This window comes from Rhinoderma darwinii, chromosome 6 (genome assembly GCF_050947455.1).
Source record: "Rhinoderma darwinii isolate aRhiDar2 chromosome 6, aRhiDar2.hap1, whole genome shotgun sequence".
Lineage (NCBI taxonomy): Eukaryota > Metazoa > Chordata > Amphibia > Anura > Rhinodermatidae > Rhinoderma > Rhinoderma darwinii.
The window spans coordinates 143869584-143895991 of NC_134692.1; the positions used below are offsets into that span (position 1 = coordinate 143869584).

Here is a 26408-nt window from a genome sequence, read left to right on the forward strand (position 1 = left end):
AATACTGCCCCCTATATACAAGAATATAACTACTATAATACTGCCCCTATATACAAGAATATAACTACTATAATACTGCTCCTATATACAAGAATATAACTACTATAATACTGCCCCTATATACAAGAATATAACTACTATAATACTGCTCCTATATACAAGAATATAACTACTATAATACTGCTCCCTGTATATAATATAACTACTATAATACTGCCCCTATATACAAGAATATAACTACAATAATACTGCCCCCTATATACAAGAATATAACTAATATAATACTGCCCCCCTATATACAAGAATAGAACTACTATAATACTGCCCCTATATACAAGAATATATCTACTATAATACTGCCCCTATATACAAGAATATAACTACTATAATACTGCTCCTATATACAAGAATATAACTACTATAATTCTGCCCCTATATACAAGAATATAACTACTATAATACTGCCCCTATATACAAGAATATAACTACTATAATACTGCTCCTATATACAAGAATATAACTACTATAATACTGCTCCCTATATACAAGAATATAACCACTATAATACTGCTCCCTATATACAAGAATATAACTACTATAATACTGCCCCTATATACAAGAATATAACTACTATAATACTGCCCCTATATACAAGAATATAACTACTATAATACTGCCTCCTATATACAAGAATATAACTACTATAATACTGCCTCCTATATACAAGAATATAACTACTATAATACTGCTCCTATATACAAGAATATAACTACTATAATGATCTTTTTTATTTGAAAACTTGCAACAAAATATTACAATGTATTTACAAGACAGTCATGACAAATATAGAACAAAACTTGTCTCTTAATAACATCACAAATATTAAACAAAGCATGATATATTAATATTCCTCCAGTATAAATTCAAATTATTTTCCATATCTTTCCTATACACAGTCTTAAGACTTTCCAAGATATTCTGCCTGACAGTATTACAGGAGAGTTCTTCTTTATTGATGACCAGGCTGCATCGCGCACACCACAGATGATACAGGGTCACCACATTTATGACATATAATGAACTTCTATCATATACACTAAGTTCAGGCTGGAAGTCTCCATACAGTAGCTGAGAGTATGGCTGTCCCACTAGATGTGGTAACTGCAGGGACAGGGACACAGCTTCCCATAATTGTATACTGAAAGGACACTCTAGCAGTAGATGTTCCATGGTCTCTAGTATCTGGGGACACTCTTCTCTAGGACAGAATCTGTCCAACATGAATCTACACTTAAGGTTGACTCTAACATACATTTTGCCATGGAATCCTAACCATGCCACGTCCCTCATGTGCGGAGGAACTCTAGAGTCATCCAGGATTTTTGCAGCCTGTCTTATATCAAGGCTCGGGGCTTCCCTCAATTGTATATGGACAGTGAACTGACATCTAAGGAGCTTCTTGTACAACTCCTTCCTATGGAGTAACTTGACATCATCATATAAGATCTTCCATTTAATGATCTTCCTGATTATATTGACTCCATACCAAGACACGTTATTCTTAATGCGCCCTGAGATCCTCTTTATGGGGTCACCTATTGACCACACAGACACAAACTGCTGGATCTGACTTTTAAACAAACTGCCCCATGGCTTCACCTCAGCATTCTTACAAAATAAAAAATTCTTCATCAGAAACATAAGACTAAAGAAGAGCTCCGGGCAGGGCATGGAGAGACCACCTTCCTTATGAGGGAGATAGACAATGTTCCTCCTGACTACATTGACCCTGTTACCCCACAAGAAGCGGAAGAAAACGTTTGTCAGTCTGGGAAGTAAAGTATCCGGTACTGGAAACACCACACTGATATATAGGAAGAGCGGGAGGAGGAAGCTCTTCAACAGGCGGACCTTCTCCTGATACGTCAGCCGCCAGTGCTTCCAGCTCAGCACCTTCTGCTCACACAGCGCTAACTTCTCCTCCCAGTTCACCTTCCCTTCATCCACAGCTCCAAACACAACCCCCAAAATCTTTATCTTCTCCTGAACTGTTCTGAAGGGCACCGAGAAGACATCGCTGTCACTTCCCAACCACAAGGCCTCGCTCTTCTCCATATTCACAGCAGAATTAGACACCTGGGAAAACCTGGCTATCTCTTGCTGTAGAGCTGCACAGTCACCAGCAGAAGACAACATGACCGTCACGTCATCCGCATAGGCGCAGAACTTTATCTCCTCTACTTTATTCTGCAAATGACATTTCAACCCCATAAACTTTTTATTGTCCTGCAATTTCCTTAAAAATGGATCCAGACTAAACACATATAATAATGGGCTGAGAGGGCAGCCTTGCCGCACACCCGACTTTATACTGAAGGCGTCTGCCAAGTGACCATTAATCAGAGGCCGGCTAACTGCCTCCTTATACAGAACCTGCAGCCATTGTACAAACTGCGCAGGAAGGCCGTACTCCAACAACACCTGATACAGGTAGTCATGATGGACTCTATCAAAGGCCTTACTCTGGTCTAAGCCTACTATATATGTCCCCACCTCATGCTGCTTAATATAAGTCATGGATTCTCTCATCAGCAGCAAGGAGTCCTCTATAGTCCGGCCTTTCACACCACACGTCTGATTAGGGATGATGAGATCATCCGCCACCTCACTCAGCCTGTAATACAAGATCTTGGCCAGGATTTTATAATCCGTGTTCAGCAGGGACAATGGACGCCAATTTTTTAAATCTTTCTGATTTCCCTTCTTTGCTAGGAGAACTAGAACAGATTTATACTGCGATTGTAAAAGTTTCCCAGCAGAGAGGCAATCATTATATACCTGCACCAGGTCAGGGGCCAATAAATCCCTGAACTCCTTATAAAACTCGCTGGTCAGGCCGTCCAGACCAGGACTCTTCTTGGTTTTTAAGGAGTCGATGCTCCTCTTTACCTCCTCCTCAGATATAGGGTCAGCCATGCCATCTGCCTGCGCTGGATCTAATTTTGGCAGGGTCACACTCTTCAGATAGGCCTTTATGTCGCCATCTCTAATCTGACTCCCTTCAAACAGTTTTCCATAATAATTTCCAATGATTTTATGAAGTTTTTTTTGTTCTGATTGCTCCATCCCGTTCTCATCTAATAGACTCACCAGACGTTTCTTACTAACCCGGTTCTTACAGGCAATAAAGGGATCTGGGGTATGAACCCCCCAACTATCAAACTGGCCTTCTGCCTTCAGGGACTTGAGGCGATCATACTGCAGCTGTCTCATCTTCTGCTTTATCTGGCGGACGCTCTCTCCGTCTACCTGCTCTCCACTATTCATCTTACTATATAGACGGCTCAGTAGCAGTCTCAGGGCAGAATACCTCATATACTCCATATTACTCCGTCTCTTTGCAGCTCTTATAATAAACTGCTTGATGTCTCTTTTCATGTCCTCCCACCACTCCGCTGTATCATCGCACATACACTGGGTAGTTCTCCGGTCGTTATAAAATGTGATAAAGGACTCTTTAAACTGTGGATCCTGGAGCGCAGAGCTATTTACCTTCCAGTAGCCCTTACCATAGACCACAGCATCGTCCAGATCCAGCGTTACACTCACCATACAATGGTCGGAGAACTCTATAGGACTTATCCTATACTGAGAACACTTCAATTCTTTCTTAATGTACACACGGTCTATTCTGCTTGCATGACCTCCCTTATGATAAGTGTAGGCTTTACGACTACAATGTAGACCATAGGGGTCCACTAAATGAGCCTGCTGGACTAGACTATTGAGAAAATTTTCATCATATCTCAATCTTTTGTGACTACTGGAACGATCCACATTACTGGAGACACTATTGAAGTCACCACTCAAAATAAAGACCTTAGAAGTAAAACAATAGGGCTTAATATTTTGGAATAATTCCCTCCTCTCTTTCCTGGTTTGCTGGGCATAGATATTAATGACTCTATAATGTACAGTGTCCAGGGTAAAGTCCAGCATCAGGCAGCGGCCCGGAGCAGAGCTCCAGGACTTTCTCCACTTGTACATCCATATTATTAAATAGAATTCCTACGCCATCATTTCGTTCCAGTCCAAAGGACCAGAATGATGGTCCGTGTCTCCAGTCTCTCTTGGCTGCGTACACCTGAGCATTGCTCTTCAGATAAGTCTCTTGTATAAAGATGATGTCAGATTTGTCGTCAGACAGACGCTGGAATATCGCCTGCCGCCTGCTCCTATTCTTCACACTGTTCACATTGATGGAGGTGATTTTCAGCATCATCCTGGTTACAGATCTTTCCTACTTTTTTTCCTTCTTCCACTGCTATGTCCCGTTACACCCCATCTTTTGGTGGACATTGGGGGGTCAGAGTCTTCATCCTGAGGTTCGTCGTCTGGGTTGCGTGAGGAGACTTGCTCCATCTCTGCTTCTTCTTCCTGGTCATCTTCTCCCAGCGCACAGTAACGTCCCCCCGTTATCGCCAGCACTGGAGACTCCGGTGATTTCTTTGCAGCAGTGATTTTTTTCCTCGAAGAATCATCTGTTTTACTTCTCCTTTTAACCGTCTGAAATCCCTCCTCATCCATACTAGTCGCTGCGGCTGGATCAGCTGGTTCTTTACTGGTCGCTGCGACTAGATCAGCTGGTTTTTTACTGGTCGCTGCAGCTGGATCAGCTGGTTCCTTACTGGTCGCTGCAGCTGGATCAGCTGGTTCCTTAATGGTGTTGGGCAGATTTTTAGATGTTTTGGTGACAGAGTGACTGGATATTTTACTTTTAGCATGACCTCTATTTTCAGTGGCTGGTGACACTTCTGCAGCATCCACAGATGGGACATTCGTCCCTGGAGCAGGGTCTCTGGTACTTCGGCTTACATCATCGCTGGGGCTTCCAGGTTCTGGGGTTGTATCTACACATATGGAGACATCCTCCTGCTCTTCCTCCATGGCTTCTTTAAAGGTCTCCTCTTTATTATGTTCTGCATGTGGACACTCCCGGAATGTATGTCCAGGTCCTAAGCACAGGTTACAGATGACAGGTCCTGTACACTCGTCCTTCACATGCCCAAACTGACCACATAGTGAGCACTTAATACGGGAACAGTTGAACGCCAGGTGTCTGCCCCCACATCTATGGCACCGTCGCGGTTGACCAGGGTAGTAACATATGCCTCTCTCCGAGCCCAGGTAGAAGGAGTGCGGCAGATGTCTGGTCACTCCATTCTCCTGAACCAGCTGGATCTTGACAGAATATCCTCCATTCCAGATCTCCTCCTCATCATAGATCTTTGTTGGCAGTCTCTTCACCTCACAATATCTGCTCAACCAGTGCTGCAAATCTGCCAGAGCCACCACCTCAGACTGGAACAGGACGGTGGCGGTGACTACCTGGGGTTTAGTCAGCTGGATGACATGTAGATGCTCCCACATCGCGTGCTCCTTTGTATCGTTATAAATACTCCAGAACAAGTCTAGACTATATTGCAGCTTGAAACTGATGTCATAATTCCTGCTGGAGGGAACGTGGATCAGAGCGAACACCTCAGAAGCTTTAAACTTCATAAACTCCTTCAACAAAACTTTCCCAATGTAGAGTCTGGAAGGGATGTTTTCCTCTGGTCCTGAGTACCTGATTCTGACCGCGTTCCTCCTCTGAGGTGTGGGGTTAGTCGGTCTTGTGACGCTGGAGAACAGTCTCCTGTACTGAGGTCTGTCAGCAGGTGGGTCAGGACTGGACCTCTCCTCAGCTGATTGTACTGCAGATCCTCCTGTGTCTGCTCCTGATCGCTGTGTAACCTGCACTCCATTCACTGACACTGCGGACGGCTGAACCTCCAGCACAGGGTCTGCAATGTCCGCCTCAGCCTGTGCCGCTGGTTCATCAGATATCAGACTGTCAATCACCGCGGTGAGCGAGGTCTCACTTATAATGTCAGTATATGAGGCACTTTCTTGCTCACTCCCAGGAGTGCCACTCGCATTTACTTCATCAGTACTGCACATAGAGTCTACTGCAGTTAACCCCTCGTCAGCTGGCACACATTTCTCTGCAGCTTTAGCAGCATTTTTGTTCACTGATTGCACAGACCCCACACATGATGAGAGATGTGATCCTCCAGCCACTGCACACTCATATCTTCCAGGGTTTCCCTGTGCCACAATATTATAGTCAGTGTCTTTTTTTGCAATGATATTTTTTCTCTTCACAGTTTGGGCTCTAGTCTCCCTTTTATTCTCCATTGCCCGGTTCTTTATTTTGGGCACTGTGCATGAGTCTTTCTGCAATCTCTCCTTCAATATCACCAGCTCACGTGTACAAACATCAAGACACTCACATTTCATCAGCTTTGCCTTTGGATCAGTCTCTTGGTTAATTTCAGTTCTCAATTTGCGAACTTGCATTTCCATTTTAAAGATATTTTTCTTTGTCATTTTTGTGCACAATTCACCAACATCATGAGATTCAGTTGACTCACCAGCCACCATTTCCAGATCTTCACCTCCACCATCTCCATGCTGCAGGTCAAACTCCAGACTCTGGGCTTTCCCAGGATCATCAGCCCAGGACCCCTCCCCTCCACCTGGGTCAGAAGCCATGCATAGTCCTAACAGGGAGCTCACAAGCACACGTCTATCCTCTCCTATGGACAAGAATATAACTACTATAATACTGCCCCTATATACAAGAATATAACTACTATAATACTGCCCCCTATATACAAGAATATAACTACTATAATACTGCCCCCTATATACAAGAATATAACTACTATAATACTGCCCCCTAAATACAAGAATATATCTACTGTAATACTGCTCCTATATACAAGAATATAACTACTAGAATACTGCTCCTATATACAGTAATATAACTACTATAATACTGCCCCTATATACAAGAATATAACTACTATAATACTGCCCCCTATATACAAGAATATAACTACTATAATACTGCCCCCTATATACAAGAATATAACTACTATAATACTGCCCCTATATACAAGAATATAACTACTATAATACTGCTCCCTATATACAAGAATATAACTACTATAATACTGCCCCTATATACAAGAATATAACTACTATAATACTGCCCCTATATACAAGAATATAACTACTATAATACTGCCCCTATATACAAGACTATAACTACTATAATACTGCTCCTATATACAAGAATATAACTACTATAATACTGCCCTCTATATACAAGAATATAACTACTATAATACTGCCCCTATATACAAGAATATAACTACTATAATACTGCCCCCTATATAAAGGAAAATAACTACTATAATACTGCCCCCTATATACAAGAATATAACTACTATAATACTGCCCCCTATATACAAGAATATAACTACTATAATACTGCCTCTATATACAAGAATATAACTACTATAATACTGCCCCCTATATACAAGAAATATAACTACTATAATGCTGCCCCCTATATACAAGAATATAACTACTATAATACTGCCTCCTATATACAAGAATATAACTACTATAATACTGCCTCCTATATACAAGATATAACTACTATAATACTGCCCCTATATGCAAGAATATAACTACTATAATACTGCCTCCTATATACAAGAATATAACTACTATAATACTACCCCTATATACAAGAATATAACTACTATAATACTGCTTCCTATATACAAGAATATAACTACTATAATACTGCCCCCTATATACAAGAATATAACTACTATAATACTGCTCCTATATACAAGAATATAACTACTATAATACTGCCCCCTATATACAAGAATATAACGACTATAATACTGACCCCTATATACAAGAATATAATTACTATAATACTGCCCCTATATACAAGAATATAACTACTATAATACTGCCCCTATATACAAGAATATAACTACTATAATACTGCCCCCTATATACAAGAATATAACTACTATAATACTGCCCCTATATACAAGAATATAACTACTATAATACTGCCCCTATATACAAGAATATAACTACTATAATACTGCTCCTATATACAAGAATATAACTACTATAATACTGCTCCCAATATACAAGAATATAACCACTATAATACTGCTCCCTATATACAAGAATATAACTACTATAATACTGCCCCTATATACAAGAATATAACTACTATAATACTGCCCCTATATACAAGAATATAACTACTATATTACTGCCTCCTATATACAAGAATATAACTACTATAATACTGCCCCTATATACAAGAATATAACTACTATAATACTGCCCCTATATACAAGAATATAACTACTATAATACTGCCCCTATATACAAGAATATAACTACTATAATACTGCCCCTATATACAAGAATATAACTACTATAATACTGCCCCTATATACAAGACTATAACTACTATAATACTGCTCCTATATACAAGAATATAACTACTATAATACTGCCCTCTATATACAAGAATATAACTACTATAATACTGCCCCCTATATACAAGAATATAACTACTATAATACTGCCCCTATATACAAGAATATAACTACTATAATACTGCTCCTATATACAAGAATATAACTACTATAATACTGCCCCTATATACAAGAATAGAACTCTATAATACTGCTCCTATATACAAGAATATAACTACTATAATACTGCTCCCTGTATACAATATAACTACTATAATACTGCCCCCTATATACAAGAATATAACTACAATAATACTGCCCCCTATATACAAGAATATAACTACTATAATACTGCCCCCCCTATATACAAGAATAGAACTACTATAATACTGCCCCTATATACAAGAATATATCTACTATAATACTGCCCCTATATACAAGAATATAACTACTATAATACTGCTCCTATATACAAGAATATAACTACTATAATACTGCCCCTATATACAAGAATATAACTACTATAATACTGCCCCTATATACAAGAATATAACTACTATAATACTGCTCCTATATACAAGAATAGAACTACTATAATACTGCCCCTATATACAAGAATATAACTACTATAATACTGCCCCTATATACAAGAATATAACTACTATAAGGGCGGGTTCACACATAGCGGAATTTCACTTAAATTCCGCTGCGGACACTCCGCAGCGTTAATCCGCAGCGGAGCCGTTTCTCCATTGACTTTCACTTTAATTTAGCAGTGTTCGTTTACACGATGCGTACAATTCCGCTGCGGAGCATAGGCTGCGGAGCGGAATTTGGTGTCCGCAGCATGCTCTGTCTGTTGCGGAGCAGTGGCGGACTCATGGCGGAATTTCTCCATTGACTTCAATGGAGATTCAAAGTTCCGCAATGAAGTCCGCAGCTGTCATGCACATGTCATGTGTGCTGCGGATACGTCTTGCTTTTTTAACTTGACATTTCTTCATTCTGGCTGGACCTATGTATTTCTAGGTCTACAGCCAGACTGAGGAAGTCAATGGGGCTCCCGTAATGACGGGAGCGTTGCTAGGAGACGTCTGTAAATAGTCACTGTCCAGGGTGCTGAAAGAGTTAAGCGATCGGCAGTAACTGTTTCTGCACCCGGGACAGTGACTACCGATCTCAATATACATGTATCTGTAAAAAAACATATAAGTTCATACTTACCGAGAACTCCCTGCGTCTGTCTCCAGTCCGGCCTCCCAGGATGACGTTTCAGTGTAAGTGACGGCTGCAGCCAATCACAGGCAAAGCACAGGCTGCAGCGGTCACATGGACTGGCGCGTCATCCAGGGAGGTCGGGCTGGATGCCGAAAGAGGGACGCGTCACCAAGACAACGGCCGGTAAGTATGAAAATCGTTTCCTTTCACTAGGGAAAGTGCTGTCCCTTCTCTCTATCCTGCACTGATAGGGAGAAGAGAAGCACTTTTCCCGCAGTCTGCAGCAGCTAGTCCGCATCAATGTACTGCACATTTTGTGCAGATCCGCTGCAGAATCTGCAACGCAGATTCTGTGCGGCATCGATGCGGACAGTTGCGGAGGAATTCCGCCATGTGTGGTCATGCCCTAATACTGCCCCCTATATACAAGAATATAACTACTATAATACTGCCCCCTATATACAAGAATATAACTACTATAATACTGCTCCTATATACAAGAATATAACTACTATAATACTGCCCCTATATACAAGAATATAACTACTATAATACTGCCCCTATATACAAGAATATAACTACTATAATACTGCCCCTATATACAAGAATATAACTACTATAATACTGCTCCCTATATACAAGAATATAACTACTATAATACTGCCCCTGTATACAAGAATATAACTACTATAATACTGCTCCCTATATACAAGAATATAACTACTATAATACTGCTCCTATATACAAGAATATAACTACTATAAGGGTATGTTCACACGGCGGGGGTCCGTAACGGCTGAAATTACGGGGATGTTTCAGCCTGAAAACATCCCCGTAAATTCAGCCGTACCGGCATGTGCAGGCGCTTGAACGCCGCGTCAATTACGGCCGTAATTAGCGCTGCTATTCATTGGAGTCAATGAATAGCGGCTCCAATTACGGCCAAAGAAGTGACAGGTCACTTCTTTGACGCGGGCGTCTATTTACGCGCCGTCATTTGACAGCGGCGCGTAAATATACGCCTCGTGTGAACAGACAAACGTCTGCCCATTGCTTTCAATGGGCAGATGTTTGTCAGCGCTATTGAGGCGCTATTTTCGGGCGTAATTCGGGGCAAAAACGCCCGATTTACGTCCGTAAATAGGCCGTGTGAACATACCCTAATACTGCTCCTATATACAAGAATATAACTACTATAATACTGCTCCCTATATACAAGAATATAACTACTATAATACTGCCCCCTATATACAAGAATATAACTACTATAATACTGCCCCTATATACAAGAATATAACTACTATAATACTGCTCCTATATACAAGAATATAACTACTATAATACTGCCCCTATATACAAGAATATAACTACTATAATACTGCTCCTATATACAAGAATATAACTACTATAATACTGCTCCCTGTATATAATATAACTACTATAATACTGCCCCTATATACAAGAATATAACTACAATAATACTGCCCCCTATATACAAGAATATAACTAATATAATACTGCCCCCCTATATACAAGAATAGAACTACTATAATACTGCCCCTATATACAAGAATATATCTACTATAATACTGCCCCTATATACAAGAATATAACTACTATAATACTGCTCCTATATACAAGAATATAACTACTATAATTCTGCCCCTATATACAAGAATATAACTACTATAATACTGCCCCTATATACAAGAATATAACTACTATAATACTGCTCCTATATACAAGAATATAACTACTATAATACTGCTCCCTATATACAAGAATATAACCACTATAATACTGCTCCCTATATACAAGAATATAACTACTATAATACTGCCCCTATATACAAGAATATAACTACTATAATACTGCCCCTATATACAAGAATATAACTACTATAATACTGCCTCCTATATACAAGAATATAACTACTATAATACTGCCCCTATATACAAGAATATAACTACTATAATACTGCCCCTATATACAAGAATATAACTACTATAATACTGCCCCCTCTATACAAGAATATAACTACTATAATACTGCCCCTATATACAAGAATATAACTACTATAATACTGCCCCTATATACAAGACTATAACTACTATAATACTGCTCCTATATACAAGAATATAACTACTATAATACTGCCCCCTATATACAAGAATATAACTACTATAATACTGCCCCTATATACAAGAATATAACTACTATAATACTGCTCCTATATACAAGAATATAACTACTATAATACTGCCCCTATATACAAGAATATAACTACTATAATACTGCTCCTATATACAAGAATATAACTACTATAATACTGCTCCCTGTATACAATATAACTACTATAATACTGCCCCCTATATACAAGAATATAACTACAATAATACTGCCCCCTATATACAAGAATATAACTACTATAATACTGCCCCCCCTATATACAAGAATAGAACTACTATAATACTGCCCCTATATACAAGAATATATCTACTATAATACTGCCCCTATATACAAGAATATAACTACTATAATACTGCTCCTATATACAAGAATATAACTACTATAATACTGCCCCTATATACAAGAATATAACTACTATAATACTGCCCCTATATACAAGAATATAACTACTATAATACTGCTCCTATATACAAGAATAGAACTACTATAAGGGCGGGTTCACACATGGCGGAATTCCACTTAAATTCCGCTGCGGACACTCCGCAGCGTTAATCCGCAGCGGAGCCGTTTCTCCATTGACTTTCACTTTAAATTAGCAGTGTTCGTTTACACGATGCGTACAATTCCGCTGCGGAGCATAGGCTGCGGAGCGGAATTTGGTGTCCGCAGCATGCTCTGTCTGTTGCGGAGCAGTGGCGGACTCATGGCGGAATTTCTCCATTGACTTCAATGGAGATTCAAAGTTCCGCAATGAAGTCCGCAGCTGTCATGCACATGTCATGTGTGCTGCGGATGCGTCTTGCTTTTTTAACTTGACATTTCTTCATTCTGGCTGGACCTATGTATTTCTAGGTCTACAGCCAGACTGAGGAAGTCAATGGGGCTCCCGTAATGACGGGAGCGTTGCTAGGAGACGTCAGTAAATAGTCACTGTCCAGGGTGCTGAAAGAGTTAAGCGATCGGCAGTAACTGTTTCTGCACCCGGGACAGTGACTACCGATCCCAATATACATGTATCTGTAAAAAAACATATAAGTTCATACTTACCGAGAACTCCCTGCGTCTGTCTCCAGTCCGGCCTCCCAGGATGACGTTTCAGTGTAAGTGACGGCTGCAGCCAATCACAGGCAAAGCACAGGCTGCAGCGGTCACATGGACTGGCGCGTCATCCAGGGAGGTCGGGCTGGATGCCGAAAGAGGGACGCGTCACCAAGACAACGGCCGGTAAGTATGAAAATCGTTTCCTTTCACTAGGGAAAGTGCTGTCCCTTCTCTCTATCCTGCACTGATAGGGAGAAGGGAAGCACTTTTCCCGCAGTCTGCAGCAGCTAGTCCGCATCAATGTACTGCACATTTTGTGCAGATCCGCTGCAGAATCTGCAACGCAGATTCTGTGCGGCATCGATGCGGACAGTTGCGGAGGAATTCCGCCATGTGTGGTCATGCCCTAATACTGCCCCTATATACAAGAATATAACTACTATAATACTGCCCCCTATATACAAGAATATAACTACTATAATACTGCCCCCTATATACAAGAATATAACTACTATAATACTGCTCCTATATACAAGAATATAACTACTATAATACTGCCCCTATATACAAGAATATAACTACTATAATACTGCCCCTATATACAAGAATATAACTACTATAATACTGCCCCTATATACAAGAATATAACTACTATAATACTGCTCCCTATATACAAGAATATAACTACTATAATACTGCCCCTGTATACAAGAATATAACTACTATAATACTGCTCCCTATATACAAGAATATAACTACTATAATACTGCTCCTATATACAAGAATATAACTACTATAATACTGCTCCTATATACAAGAATATAACTACTATAATACTGCTCCCTATATACAAGAATATAACTACTATAATACTGCCCCTATATACAAGAATATAACTACTATAATACTGCCCCTATATACAAGAATATAACTACTATAATACTGCTCCTATATACAAGAATATAACTACTATAATACTGCCCCTATATCCAAGAATATAACTACTATAATACTGCTCCTATATACAAGAATATATCTACTATAATACTGCTCCCTGTATATAATATAACTACTATAATACTGCCCCCTATATACAAGAATATAACTACAATAATACTGCCCCCTATATACAAGAATATAACTACTATAATACTGCCCCCCCTATATACAAGAATATATCTACTATAATACTGCCCCTATATACAAGAATATAACTACTATAATACTGCTCCTATATACAAGAATATAACTACTATAATTCTGCCCCTATATACAAGAATATAACTACTATATTACTGCCCCTATATACAAGAATATAACTACTATAATACTGCTCCTATATACAAGAATAGAACGACTATAATACTGCCCCTATATACAAGAATATAACTACTATAATACTGCCCCTATATACAAGAATATAACTACTATAATACTGCTCCCTATATACAAGAATATAACTACTATAATACTGCCCCTATATACAAGAATATAACTACTATAATACTGCCCCTATATACAAGACTATAACTACTATAAGGGCGGGTTCACACATAGCGGAATTTCACTTAAATTCCGCTGCGGACACTCCGCAGCGTTAATCCGCAGCGGAGCCGTTTCTCCATTGACTTTCACTTTAATTTAGCAGTGTTCGTTTACACGATGCGTACAATTCCGCTGCGGAGCATAGGCTGCGGAGCGGAATTTGGTGTCCGCAGCATGCTCTGTCTGTTGCGGAGCAGTGGCGGACTGGTTGCGGACTCATGGCGGAATTTCTCCATTGACTTCAATGGAGAGTCAAAATTCCGCAATGAAGTCCGCAGATCTTATGTGTGCTGCGGAGCGTATTGTTTTTACTACCATGACATTTCTTCATTCTGGCTGGACCTATGTATTTCTAGGTCTACAGCCAGACTGAGGAAGTCAATGGGGCTCCCGTAATGACGGGAGCGTTGCTAGGAGACGTCTGTAAATAGTCACTGTCCAGGGTGCTGAAAGAGTTACGCGATCGGCAGTAACTGTTTCTGCACCCGGGACAGTGACTACCGATCTCAATATACATGTATCTGTAAAAAAAAATATAAGTTCATACTTACCGAGAACTCCCTGCGTCTGTCTCCAGTCCGGCCTCCCAGGATGACGTTTCAGTGTAAGTGACGGCTGCAGCCAATCACAGGCCAAGCACAGGCTGCAGCGGTCACATGGACTGGAGCGTCATCCAGGGAGGTCGGGCCGGATGCCGAAAGAGGGACGCGTCACCAAGACAACGGGCGGTAAGTATGAATTTCTTTGACTTTCACTAGGGAAAGTGCTGTCCCTTCTCTCTATCCTGCACTGAATAGGGAGAAGAGAAGCACTTTTCCTGCAGTCCGCAGCGGCCAGTCCGCATCAATTTTCTGCACATTTTGTGCAGATCCGCTGCAGAATCTGCAACGCAGATTCTGTGCGGCATTGATGCGGACAGTTGCGGAGGAATTTCGCCATGTGTGGTCATGCCCTAATACTGCTCCTATATACAAGAATATAACTACTATAATACTGCCCCCTATATACAAGAATATAACTACTATAATACTGCCCCTATATACAAGAATAGAACTACTATAATACTGCTCCTATATACAAGAATATAACTACTATAATACTGCTCCCTGTATACAATATAACTACTATAATACTGCCCCCTATATACAAGAATATAACTACAATAATACTGCCCCCTATATACAAGAATATAACTACTATAATACTGCCCCCCCTATATACAAGAATAGAACTACTATAATACTGCCCCTATATACAAGAATATATCTACTATAATACTGCCCCTATATACAAGAATATAACTACTATAATACTGCTCCTATATACAAGAATATAACTACTATAATACTGCCCCTATATACAAGAATATAACTACTATAATACTGCCCCTATATACAAGAATATAACTACTATAATACTGCTCCTATATACAAGAATAGAACTACTATAATACTGCCCCTATATACAAGAATATAACTACTATAATACTGCCCCTATATACAAGAATATAACTACTATAATACTGCCCCCTATATACAAGAATATAACTACTATAATACTGCCCCCTATATACAAGAATATAACTACTATAATACTGCTCCTATATACAAGAATAGAACTACTATAATACTGCCCCTATATACAAGAATATAACTACTATAATACTGCCCCTATATACAAGAATATAACTACTATAATACTGCCCCCTATATACAAGAATATAACTACTATAATACTGCTCCTATATACAAGAATATAACTACTATAATACTGCCCCTATATACAAGAATATAACTACTATAATACTGCCCCTATATACAAGAATATAACTACTATAATACTGCCCCTATATACAAGAATATAACTACTATAATACTGCTCCCTATATACAAGAATATAACTACTATAATACTGCCCCTGTATACAAGAATATAACTACTATAATACTGCTCCCTATATACAAGAATATAACTACTATAATACTGCTCCTATATACAAGAATATAACTACTATAATACTGCTCCTATATACAAGAATATAACTACTATAATACTGCTCCCTATATACAAGAATATAACTACTATAATACTGCCCCTATATACAAGAATATAACTACTATAATACTGCCCCTATATACAAGAATATAACTACTATAATACTGCTCCTATATACAAGAATATAACTACTATAATACTGCCCCTATATACAAGAATATAACTACTATAATACTGCTCCTATATACAAGAATATAACTACTATAATACTGCTCCCTGTATATAATATAACTACTATAATACTGCCCCCTATATACAAGAATATAACTACAATAATACTGCCCCCTATATACAAGAATATAACTACTATAATACTGCCCCCCCTATATACAAGAATAGAACTACTATAATACTGCCCCTATATACAAGAATATATCTACTATAATACTGCCCCTATATACACAAGAATATAACTACTATAATACTGCTCCTATATACAAGAATATAACTACTATAATTCTGCCCCTATATACAAGAATATAACTACTATATTACTGCCCCTATATACAAGAATATAACTACTATAATACTGCTCCTATATACAAGAATAGAACTACTATAATACTGCCCCTATATACAAGAATATAACTACTATAATACTGCCCCTATATACAAGAATATAACTACTATAATACTGCCCCCTATATACAAGAATATAACTACTATAATACTGCCCCCTATATACAAGAATATAACTACTATAATACTGCTCCTATATACAAGAATATAACTACTATAATACTGCCCCTATATACAAGAATATAACTACTATAATACTGCCCCTATATACAAGAATATAACTACTATAATACTGCTCCTATATACAAGAATAGAACTACTATAATACTGCTCCTATATACAAGAATAGAACTACTATAATACTGCTCCCTATATACAAGAATATAACTACTATAATACTGCCCCCTATATACAAGAATATAACTACTATAATACTGCCCCTATATACAAGAATATAACTACTATAATACTGCCCCTATATACAAGAATATAACTACTATAATACTGCTCCCTATATACAAGAATATAACAACTATAATACTGCTCCTATATACAAGAATAGAACTACTATAATACTGCCCCTATGGCTGTATGAATGAATGGGAGAATTATTTGGCTATAGTTACTGTTTGGTATATGTATATAGGACACTTTATGGTATTCTCTATATTTTGCGGAGCGGTGGATTTTTTGTTTCCGCCTCTCTCGGGTTGGGATGACGCAGCAGAGTTTGCAGTCCGTGTTCGGTCATTGTGTAGCTGCAGTTTCCCCTCCCGAGCCCCATATAATACCCCCGGTTTCTTTCACGTCCTGCTGCATTTTTCATGTAATTATTAGGGCTTTGATCTTGGATTATTCCAGCAGTTTATGGGATTAACTCCGGTAGAAACATTCGCTTAAACTCCCTCTGAAACTAAAATGATTTCCCTTTCATTCGTCTGCAATGTGTGGGTTCTATGTATTTTTTTTCTTGGCTGCCAGTCGGTGACCATCCCTACCACCGTGTATTTCATCCCTATTCGCACTAAGCCACGGTTACATAATAGGTGCTGACGTGTGTAGCCGGACGTCCCATAATGTCTTCCTTCCTTCATCCTATTCTGTCCCATAATGCAGCCTAAAGAGAAAAAAAGAAATAAGTTCATTATGTGTCTCCGTAGCCATCCATGTTGTCTTCCCCTCTTTCTTCCTATCCAGTGCTAGAGCGTGGTGTGTAACAATATCTTTGGAATAAGCAGTGGGGCGTGGGCACTCTCGCCACTGGCTGGGAGGCAGCTTGCTGGAGGGGTCACCTACCTCATTGTTCTAGCCAAACGTCAACAGGACCAGGAGGTGCAGGACTTTCTGTTTTCTCTGCAAAGTGTTATTGGACTGTTTATGCAGAAGGTCTTGGTTTGGTTTAGTGTCCCTTAAATTTAAATTCTGCTCCTCCTCCTGAGCACTGACATCTGTATGCTGCTAGTTCTGTCTGGTCCATATGTAGGTAATCCAGCTCAGGGACACAGATCAAGATAATCCAATGCACTGCCTAAGAATACCCATGCCTAAAGAAATGCAAAGTCCAGTGCAGTCAGCAGTACATGGGGGGAGTTATTTTCCTGCATTAGACTCCTTTTCTTTGCCATTCATGCTAAGGTGTGAGCTTAAAGGGGAGGGGGAGGGGGGGATATGAAACTATATATATATTTGTTTGTATGGTTTCACTGGAATAATTGTACTTTTTTCTTATGCTCTAGTCACATGCAGAGCTGTATTCCCACTTCTGTTGTTTTCCTGATCGTTCTCAAACTGCAGGGCTTGACATCCCCTCATTGCTCCACTACCCCAGGGTTTGTATATGCTCTGCTGTGGTTGCATTGTAAAAGATGTAGTGTTTGCATCCGGCACTGTACCTGATGTAACGTCCACGGCTGCGGACTGTCGTTCTCACTCCCCCCTCGACGGCCGCGGCCATGGATCTGTGAGTGCTGGCCCGCACCTCCTCCCCAGGAGACGCCAGCACTGACTTCCACTCCACTCTGCAGTGTCCCGTAGGGTGCGCGCGCACGCTTGTGCCCGGCCTTAAATGGCCAGCGCACACACATGAATAATGTTACAAATTAGCCCTAATCACTCTGGACTATAAAAGGGGCTCTGCCCTTTGACTCCTTGCCTGAGCGTTGTTTGTATTCCTATGTTAGTCTTGCAAATGGTCCCTTAGTCGTATCCTGTTCCCTGTGTTCCCGTGCCTTGCTACCTGTATCCCGTGCTGTATTTGTTCCTGTGCCATCTCCAGTGTTGGAGTCGTGTTGTGTCGTCTACTACACCTGCTGACTTACACCGTTTCTGGTGTCAACCGCCACATTTTGCATCACCTGCCGCCAAGGTCCCATCAGTGCCTAAGCCGTGTCTACTGAGTGGACTATTACAGGTACCCTTGTGCTTGGGCTTTATATTGACGTGGTACACTGTTGTTTGGCCAGCTGTTACTCTGCTACGGCGGTGCGGCCCAGTGGGTCCACATACCCACAGATTGTGACACCAGAGAACTGTGCAGCATGAAGTCTTAGCTGAAGGGATGTGTCGATCAGCAAAGTGCTGAAAGATTCAGTGGTGACCAGCAGAATTATGAATGCAGCTCTGAATGTAACGGGAGTATAACGGGTTCGTGTAATATAAGAAAATCTAATGTATGAGATGAAACCTATAAAATTATGTTCACAAGTGTCTTCTAGGCTCCCAGATCTGCAGACATGGTTAATCGACCACCAATAAAACTGGTGAGTGGGATGCCCATCCTGGGACCCTTTGCCGAAAACTGGGAGAATGTGCAACGTTTCCAGGCCAGGGAAGAGGACCTGCTGATAGCTACCTACCCGAAATCTGGTGAGATTACATTTTCCAATAAACACTGCGCATAAAATATGTAAAATACCAAAGGATCGTCATGGTTTGGCTGATCATATGCTGGTTATATGCCCTGGTCATATGCCCTTTCTTTTCCTTTCTCTCTTTTTCTCTTTCTTTCTTTTTCTCTTTCTTTCTTTTTCTCTTTCTCTCTTTCTTTTTCCTTTTCTTTCTTTCTCTGTAAAGCTTGTGTGTGTTATTGCCATAGTCCTGTCCCTGTGCATTTGAACATAAGGGGACTGCACCCCTACACTGAAATGAAGTAGGAACATCCTAATCGCAAAACATGACTAATTTGTAATAGCTTTTGATTGGATCAAAATTATTTTGTATATAATTACATGCTATCCGAAGTAAATTGCAACTCGTGTGGCTCAGTTCCCATATCACCAAGTAAGAATTTTCGTTACCGATTGTCGATTTATAGTGAGGAGCTTCAGTTGTCCATGTTTAATACATATTGCTTCTTAACAGGTACCACTTGGATGAGCGAGGTTTTGGATTTAATGCTACATAATGGAGATGTTGCGAAAACCCAACGCGGGGCCATATATGAACGGGTCCCCTTTCTGGAGTATGCAGTGCCTGGCATGCGCATATGTAAGTGATACTGATAAGGTTACTTTACAATGTCTCATGGAGTTTCAAGAATAATTCTACTTTTTGGATTGTCTTACCATACGAAGCCTTGAGTTAGTTTTATGTTCCTTTAGATTTACTTTGACACAATTAGCAAAGTTCCGTCGTTGATGTAGTGTATTAGTCACCATGGCTTAGCTTACACCAACCAATCGAAGTTGGATGTTCCATTGCGATGGATGAACCACTGGCCACGTATCTTCAGTAAGTCCATGTTTTATGTTGTCCAACAAATTCTTTCATACAGAAGTCCTTGTCACCTCTCCCTCAGGCACTGAGATCCTTAACTCAAGTGAGTCTCCACGCTTGATCAAATCCCATTTACCCGCGCATCTCCTCCCAAGCAGCTTCTGGGAAAAGAAATGCAAGGTACTGGCAGTCTGATGTGAGTTCTTTGTAGGTCATGGCTGATCTCCTACCTGTAGTCTGGTTTCTGATGTGGAGTCTTGGTTTACACCACTTTGGTGTGAATCCATCTCTGTTTTGATTTATAGCAAGTTCTCGCTTGCACGTTCCAAGTGTATTTTGCTTGAAAGCCTAATATACCTTTCATGATGTATTGCCTGGCCTTCATCTCTTGCTGTAAACCTTGGTCTAACCCTCACTATGGAAAGCCTGTTGCCCCCTCTATTCTATATGATAAGGTCTATTAATGTCAAGGTCTGTAGCAGATTCGGAGTCCAGTGGCTTAAAAGATCAGGGGGGTGATAATAGCAAGACTAGTCAAGTACCAGTCCAGGTTCGGTACACAGATAAGCAGCAACAAATTGTAGCCTTGAGGCAGAGACCTGGTCCAGAAACAATCCAAGTTCGGTACACAGATAAGTGGCAAGAGTAAGAAGAATGAGGCATTAAGGAACTAGACTACAGGCTGGGAGCTCAATAGTCTGGTAAGGAGGAAGTGTAAGGGCCAGATTTTAATAGCAAGCAAAAAGGCTGGAACCAATCAAGGGAAGGAATCCAGAGAGGCAAGAATCAAGACAACCTGGACAATGGATTCTGCAGTGGAGCTGTCCAGCATTTCAGATGCCTTAGTAAGAAGAGCTGCTACCTGGGCACAGGAGTTTCTGGGTTTGAATCTTGACAATTCCTCTTTTTTCTGCCCAGGCTGGCTATATATCCAGGTCTATCTTTGTTCTTTGGAGCCTGGCTCCCTTGCTATCTGTCTTTCTGTAAAACCTGGTAACTTTTCTTTGCAATAAACATGTCTCTCGGAACAGTCTGGTCAATCTTTCTGTCTTCTTGTAAAGTCTTGTCCATCTCCAATGTAACCACATGCATCGGACTTGCTGTGGAGTTACTTTCTGCACTCTGACCCTTGCCTTAGAACTTGGCTTACCTCTCTTGCCATCTGTCGAGACTGACCCATCACTATTGCAATATAACCACATCTATGAGTGTTGCTGAATGTCATATGCTGTAGGACATTGTCACCGCTGTCGGAAAACCAAGAGAAGTTCCTTTGCTGCAAATCTAGGCATAAATTCCTTTCAAATTTCCTGATCTTGCTTTCTCCAGAGCCTGGTCTACATTGGAATAGTTAAACAGATCGATCAGTTTTAGAACATGGCCATTCTCATGAAATAATTGTCCACCGAAAGTTACTTATTTCTCTCGACTTTCCCATAAACATCCTCACTTGGCCCTTGTGTGCATTTTTAGGGCAATGGGGAGAGGGGAATAGGTCACTACTAGACACCTCTCATATCTCCCATTGGAACAAAGGATTGTCTGATGTCAGGGAAAAGTTGGGCACTCCAAACACGTTGGGTCATTTTCCGACCCTGCCAAAATCATCAGGTTCGGCCAAGTTCAGTCTGTGTATGGGCACTTTTGGAGTCTGGCTCATCCCTCTTGATATCCATCTTCTTGAAGAGCCTGCTCCATCTCTGTAATATAACCAGATCTCTCTCTCTCTCTTGTCCTGTGACTATCCCTGTTACAATATAACCAGATGACTATGGGATACTGTAGCGCTTGGTCTATCTCACGTTTCCAGGTGATTCTCCCTCAAGCTTCCTGACCGGGTCCATCTGTCTTCCCGTAGTACATGGTCCACCTCTCTTGCTATAATGAGTCATCTATCTTACCGTAGACCTTGCTCATACGCTTCCGCTATATAACCAGTGATCCTGTGACTATCGCCACAGGGCGATCTTTCTTGCTATACAACTTTCTCTAGGTCCTGGTCCATAACTCTTCATGAACTTCTCTTGCTGTAGATCCAGATTATATGTCTGGTTTTGCCATTTTGTTTTTTTCACTGCAGAATATTTCAGTAACTTTCTATTGTCCTCTCGCCTACAGATCATTTACATTGCCCGAAATGTTAAGGATGTATTGGTGTCATATTATCATTTCTACCGTATGGCCGTTGTGCACCCAGATCCAGGGACATTTGAGGAATATCTACAGACATTCATAGAAGGGAAAGGTGCGTATAATATTTCCTTTAAACATTTCAATATAAAATCAGAAATCCATGTCGAAATGTGAATATTTGCCGCCAGTTGATGTTGAAGTTATGTCTGTACATCGGTGCCGGAGCCACTGGAAGAAGTTCTATCGACCAGATCATGATGAGACCGGCTCGTATGTGACCTGGTAACCCAATATTTCTCCCATGATCCAAAACAGGCTGGTATCATGATAATGGTTACACCCTATAAGGGACTGATATGAGTAAACACACAGATGGAAATTTTATTGTGTTACTAAACCAGTTGTCTGCAGCCTGTGGTCATCCAGCTGTTGTGAAACTACAACTCTTATCATGCCCTCAAATTCCCTCTGTGTTTGTGTTCTGGTCACACTCATACTTTGACCTCATCATTGATCCTTGTCCTAGTTGCCTTTGGGTCATGGAGTGATCACGTGAAGGGCTGGTGGAAGATCAGACAACAGAAGGACATCCTCTACCTCTTCTATGAGGACATGTTACAGGTGGGAAAAGATATTTAATAATCCCAATTATCTTCATAAACCTGTCATGAATTAGATCCCAGTGTGAACAACATCAGGAGTCTTTGAGCTATCATTTAGTCACAGAGTCACCCAGGCTTCATAGAAATGCATAGTCTCTGCTCTCCCCACCTCCCTCTGTGGCTCCACCCCTCACACTGATTTCAATGTGTTGCCAGATCTATGCAAGACAGAGTTTTCTATAAAAAGATGATGACGATTTGCAAAAAGATGATGACGATTTCACATTTGTAACTTGGAATCAATGTCTTGTATGTCTGGAAATTGTTGTTAACAAACCGCAAACACACCCTACAATTACACATTAACTAGTAACAAGTTCCAATGGAGGTAAGAGGGTTGCGGGCTTGCTAAACTTTCCTATCCGCTTGGAACAGGACCAAGAACGTGAGATCAGGAAGGTGATGAAGTTCATAGGGAAGGATCTACCTGAAGATGTTCTGGAGAAGATCATCCAGCGCACAACGTTCAAGACCATGAAAGAAAACCACATGGCCAATTACAGCACCATCCCTTCCTCCGTCATGGACCATACCATCTCCCCCTTCATGAGGAAAGGTATTGTGTACTAACAGGGACTATGGATCCTGATATAATGGGGTATTTATGGTCATTGAGCTCCGTATTTCTGTCTTCATAGGAATTTGCGGCGACTGGAAGAACCAACTCACAGTGGCGCAAAATGAATTACTTGATGAGTATTATAAGAGGGAAATGTCTGACACCGACCTGATCTTCCGCTTCGAGGACTGAGACAACGACTTGCAACAACCAACTCCTCCTCCCAGTCTCGGTCGCATTACACATAAAATAAAAGACATCCGCTTCACTTCTCTTATTTGCAGATTTTACATGACTCGTAGCCGCAGAGTAATCGTTTTTCACTTTTTGGGAGCTAAATGGAAGCTAAACTGTGTGTAAAAGGGAAAGATCGCTTCCAGCTCTGGGGCACAGGATGGGGGAGGGGACTGGGTCTGGGACCATTGGGAGGTTTAAGCGTTTATATCCTATTCTGCGACGAATCCACAAGATGGCAGCAGTTACGTCCAGAAAAAAGAAAGGGAAATAAAGATAGTCAACCTGAGAAGTGTTTATACCTATAAAGTGTCATCTATGCCAGACAAGCAGTGCGCAGCTGAGATACTGTATCTAATCCTAACATGTGTGTTACTGTCTGCTGCGATGCTGTATCTAATCCCCTTATGTGTGATACTGTCTGCTCAGCTGTGTATCTAATCCTATCATGTGGGATACGGTCTGCTGAGCCGCTGCATCTAAAGTGCCCATGCACGTTAGATAAAAGTCGGCTGAGCCTGCTGATTTTGGCGAGGCGGCCGTCAATCTAATGTGTATAGGGGTGTCCCAATTCTCCCTGGATGGCAGATTTCGGGGTAAAGAAGGATCGGACGTGTTGGATTTTATCATGTCGATGTTCTCATGGGAGATAAGAGGCGCCTGGCAGCGGATTATTCCCCTCTCCCCAGTACACATGGGCGCTCGGCTGGCAGCTATCTGGCGTATGCCACCATTATCCTGGTACACGTGAGATCATTGACTCTTCTCCATCACTTTTCACCTCATTCATGAATATAAACCATGAGATGAGGGTTCATAAACCCGGGGGAGAGGCTGCAGGTCACATCAGGTTGATATCTGGCTGTTTGCTTATCGTCCTTTCGTTGGCATCAGCGCAGAGTCCGCCCCCGATCCCTCTCTTATTACCCGCGTCTCTCCTCTAGAAGCTGCTGTGACTGCCCGCTGTGCCAGGCTGCGTCCCTCCATCTCTCCGCCATCTCTCAGGTAGGCACCGGACACATTTAATATAAAGACGCTTGAGGTTATTAGTTATTTCTCCCGCATTTTGTCCCAGATCCCGTGGCCCAGAAAATAAACTTTCCAAATCAAATCTGGTCATTATTAATCTGGGTGCATTGAAAAAAATAAGAATATGTCCCTCTAGCTGGTGGACGTATATAATAATTTTAAATTCACTTGTTTTCTGTGTTCTCCAAAAATTCCAGGTTCTTCAGCAATTCCCTATTAGTGTGGAGCCTATACCTCTGTCCATCCTGCGCCTCCTGGTTCATGAATAGAATGACAGAACTACAGTAAAAACTGACACGTTTACAGGCAGAGCAGTAAGAGGAGGAGGATTACAGGTTGTCAAATTAAAAATGTTTTGAAGTGGAGAATTGAAATGTATAAAGGGGGTTTTAAAGGGGATCCCCTCTTGACTGAATAAAAGCCAAGGGTCATGTCCGCCTCAGTTATTTCCTAGCATCAGAGGGCCACAAGATCAATAACAGTCAGCAGCGGATGAGTTAATAACAGTCGTAATTCCAGAAGATTACGTTTCTATTATGTGCTGCAACATTACCAAGGGTAGGGCTGGTACTACAAAGCTCTGCGCCCAATACTGTGCCACAGGAAGGCAGCGGCAGACCAAAGCCTGAGGAGCCCCCTGGTAAAAACATTGTGCCCCCTTCCTGATTTTTGGAAAATGTAAATAAGAGAATATGAGAATTGTGCTACAATATAGAAAATACACAGTGGAGTCCCATTATTATGACCACCTCCTACTTTCGACATTGGCAACGTGTAGCCCATGAAGGAAGTGATGTGCCGTTAGCTTGGTGGGTATATAAGGTGGGCGATAGGCTGTCTGATCACATATCACTCGTCATGGGTAAAAGGGGCGATGAGTTGTAAAAAAGGGCTGATTATTGGCTTTCGGGCCACCTCTGGCGGTATTTCTCACACAGCGCAGTTTGTGAACTCTTCGCGTGCTGCTGAACTGAATACCAAAGCTACAGAGCCGACTAAGAAGAGAATTATAGGTTATATAGAAATGATATTTCACCCACCACCACCGGGTATTGCTGGTTTAACCCCTTCCCGCTCCTGGACGTACTATTAGGTCATGGTA

General features: G+C 40.7%; 3 protein-coding genes across 7 annotated transcripts in view; 2 read left to right on the forward strand and 1 right to left on the reverse strand.

Annotated features, from left to right (window-relative positions):
• Window positions 1-24320, forward strand: part of LOC142656034 (sulfotransferase 1 family member D1-like) — a 46407-nt gene extending 22087 nt beyond the window's left edge. For 2 of the 4 annotated variants that reach the window (XM_075830862.1, XM_075830861.1), the window contains exons 2-8: window positions 19680-19840; window positions 20336-20461; window positions 20772-20869; window positions 22808-22934; window positions 23349-23443; window positions 23860-24040; window positions 24123-24320. In XM_075830862.1, the coding sequence (XP_075686977.1) occupies window positions 19708-19840; window positions 20336-20461; window positions 20772-20869; window positions 22808-22934; window positions 23349-23443; window positions 23860-24040; window positions 24123-24235 (873 nt within the window). In that variant the 5' untranslated portion in view covers window positions 19680-19707 and the 3' untranslated portion in view covers window positions 24236-24320. Of the gene's footprint in view, window positions 1-18970; window positions 19841-20335; window positions 20462-20771; window positions 20870-22807; window positions 22935-23348; window positions 23444-23859; window positions 24041-24122 lie in introns of those variants that run through there. The other 2 variants (XM_075830863.1, XM_075830860.1) reach the window with 2 other exon arrangements.
• CORO1A (coronin 1A) overlaps window positions 1-26408 on the reverse strand; it is a 127123-nt gene that overhangs the window by 37208 nt on the left and 63507 nt on the right. The window contains exon 2 of one of the 2 annotated variants that reach the window (XM_075830856.1): window positions 18030-18092. The gene's annotated coding sequence lies outside the window, so the exon portion shown is untranslated. Of the gene's footprint in view, window positions 1-17973; window positions 18093-26408 lie in introns of both variants that reach the window. The other variant, XM_075830855.1, reaches the window with a different exon arrangement.
• The window catches only part of LOC142656035 (sulfotransferase 1C2-like), a 31694-nt gene continuing 30440 nt past the window's right edge, over window positions 25155-26408 (forward strand). The window contains exon 1 of the mRNA XM_075830865.1: window positions 25155-25282. The gene's annotated coding sequence lies outside the window, so the exon portion shown is untranslated. The remainder of the gene's footprint in view (window positions 25283-26408) is intronic.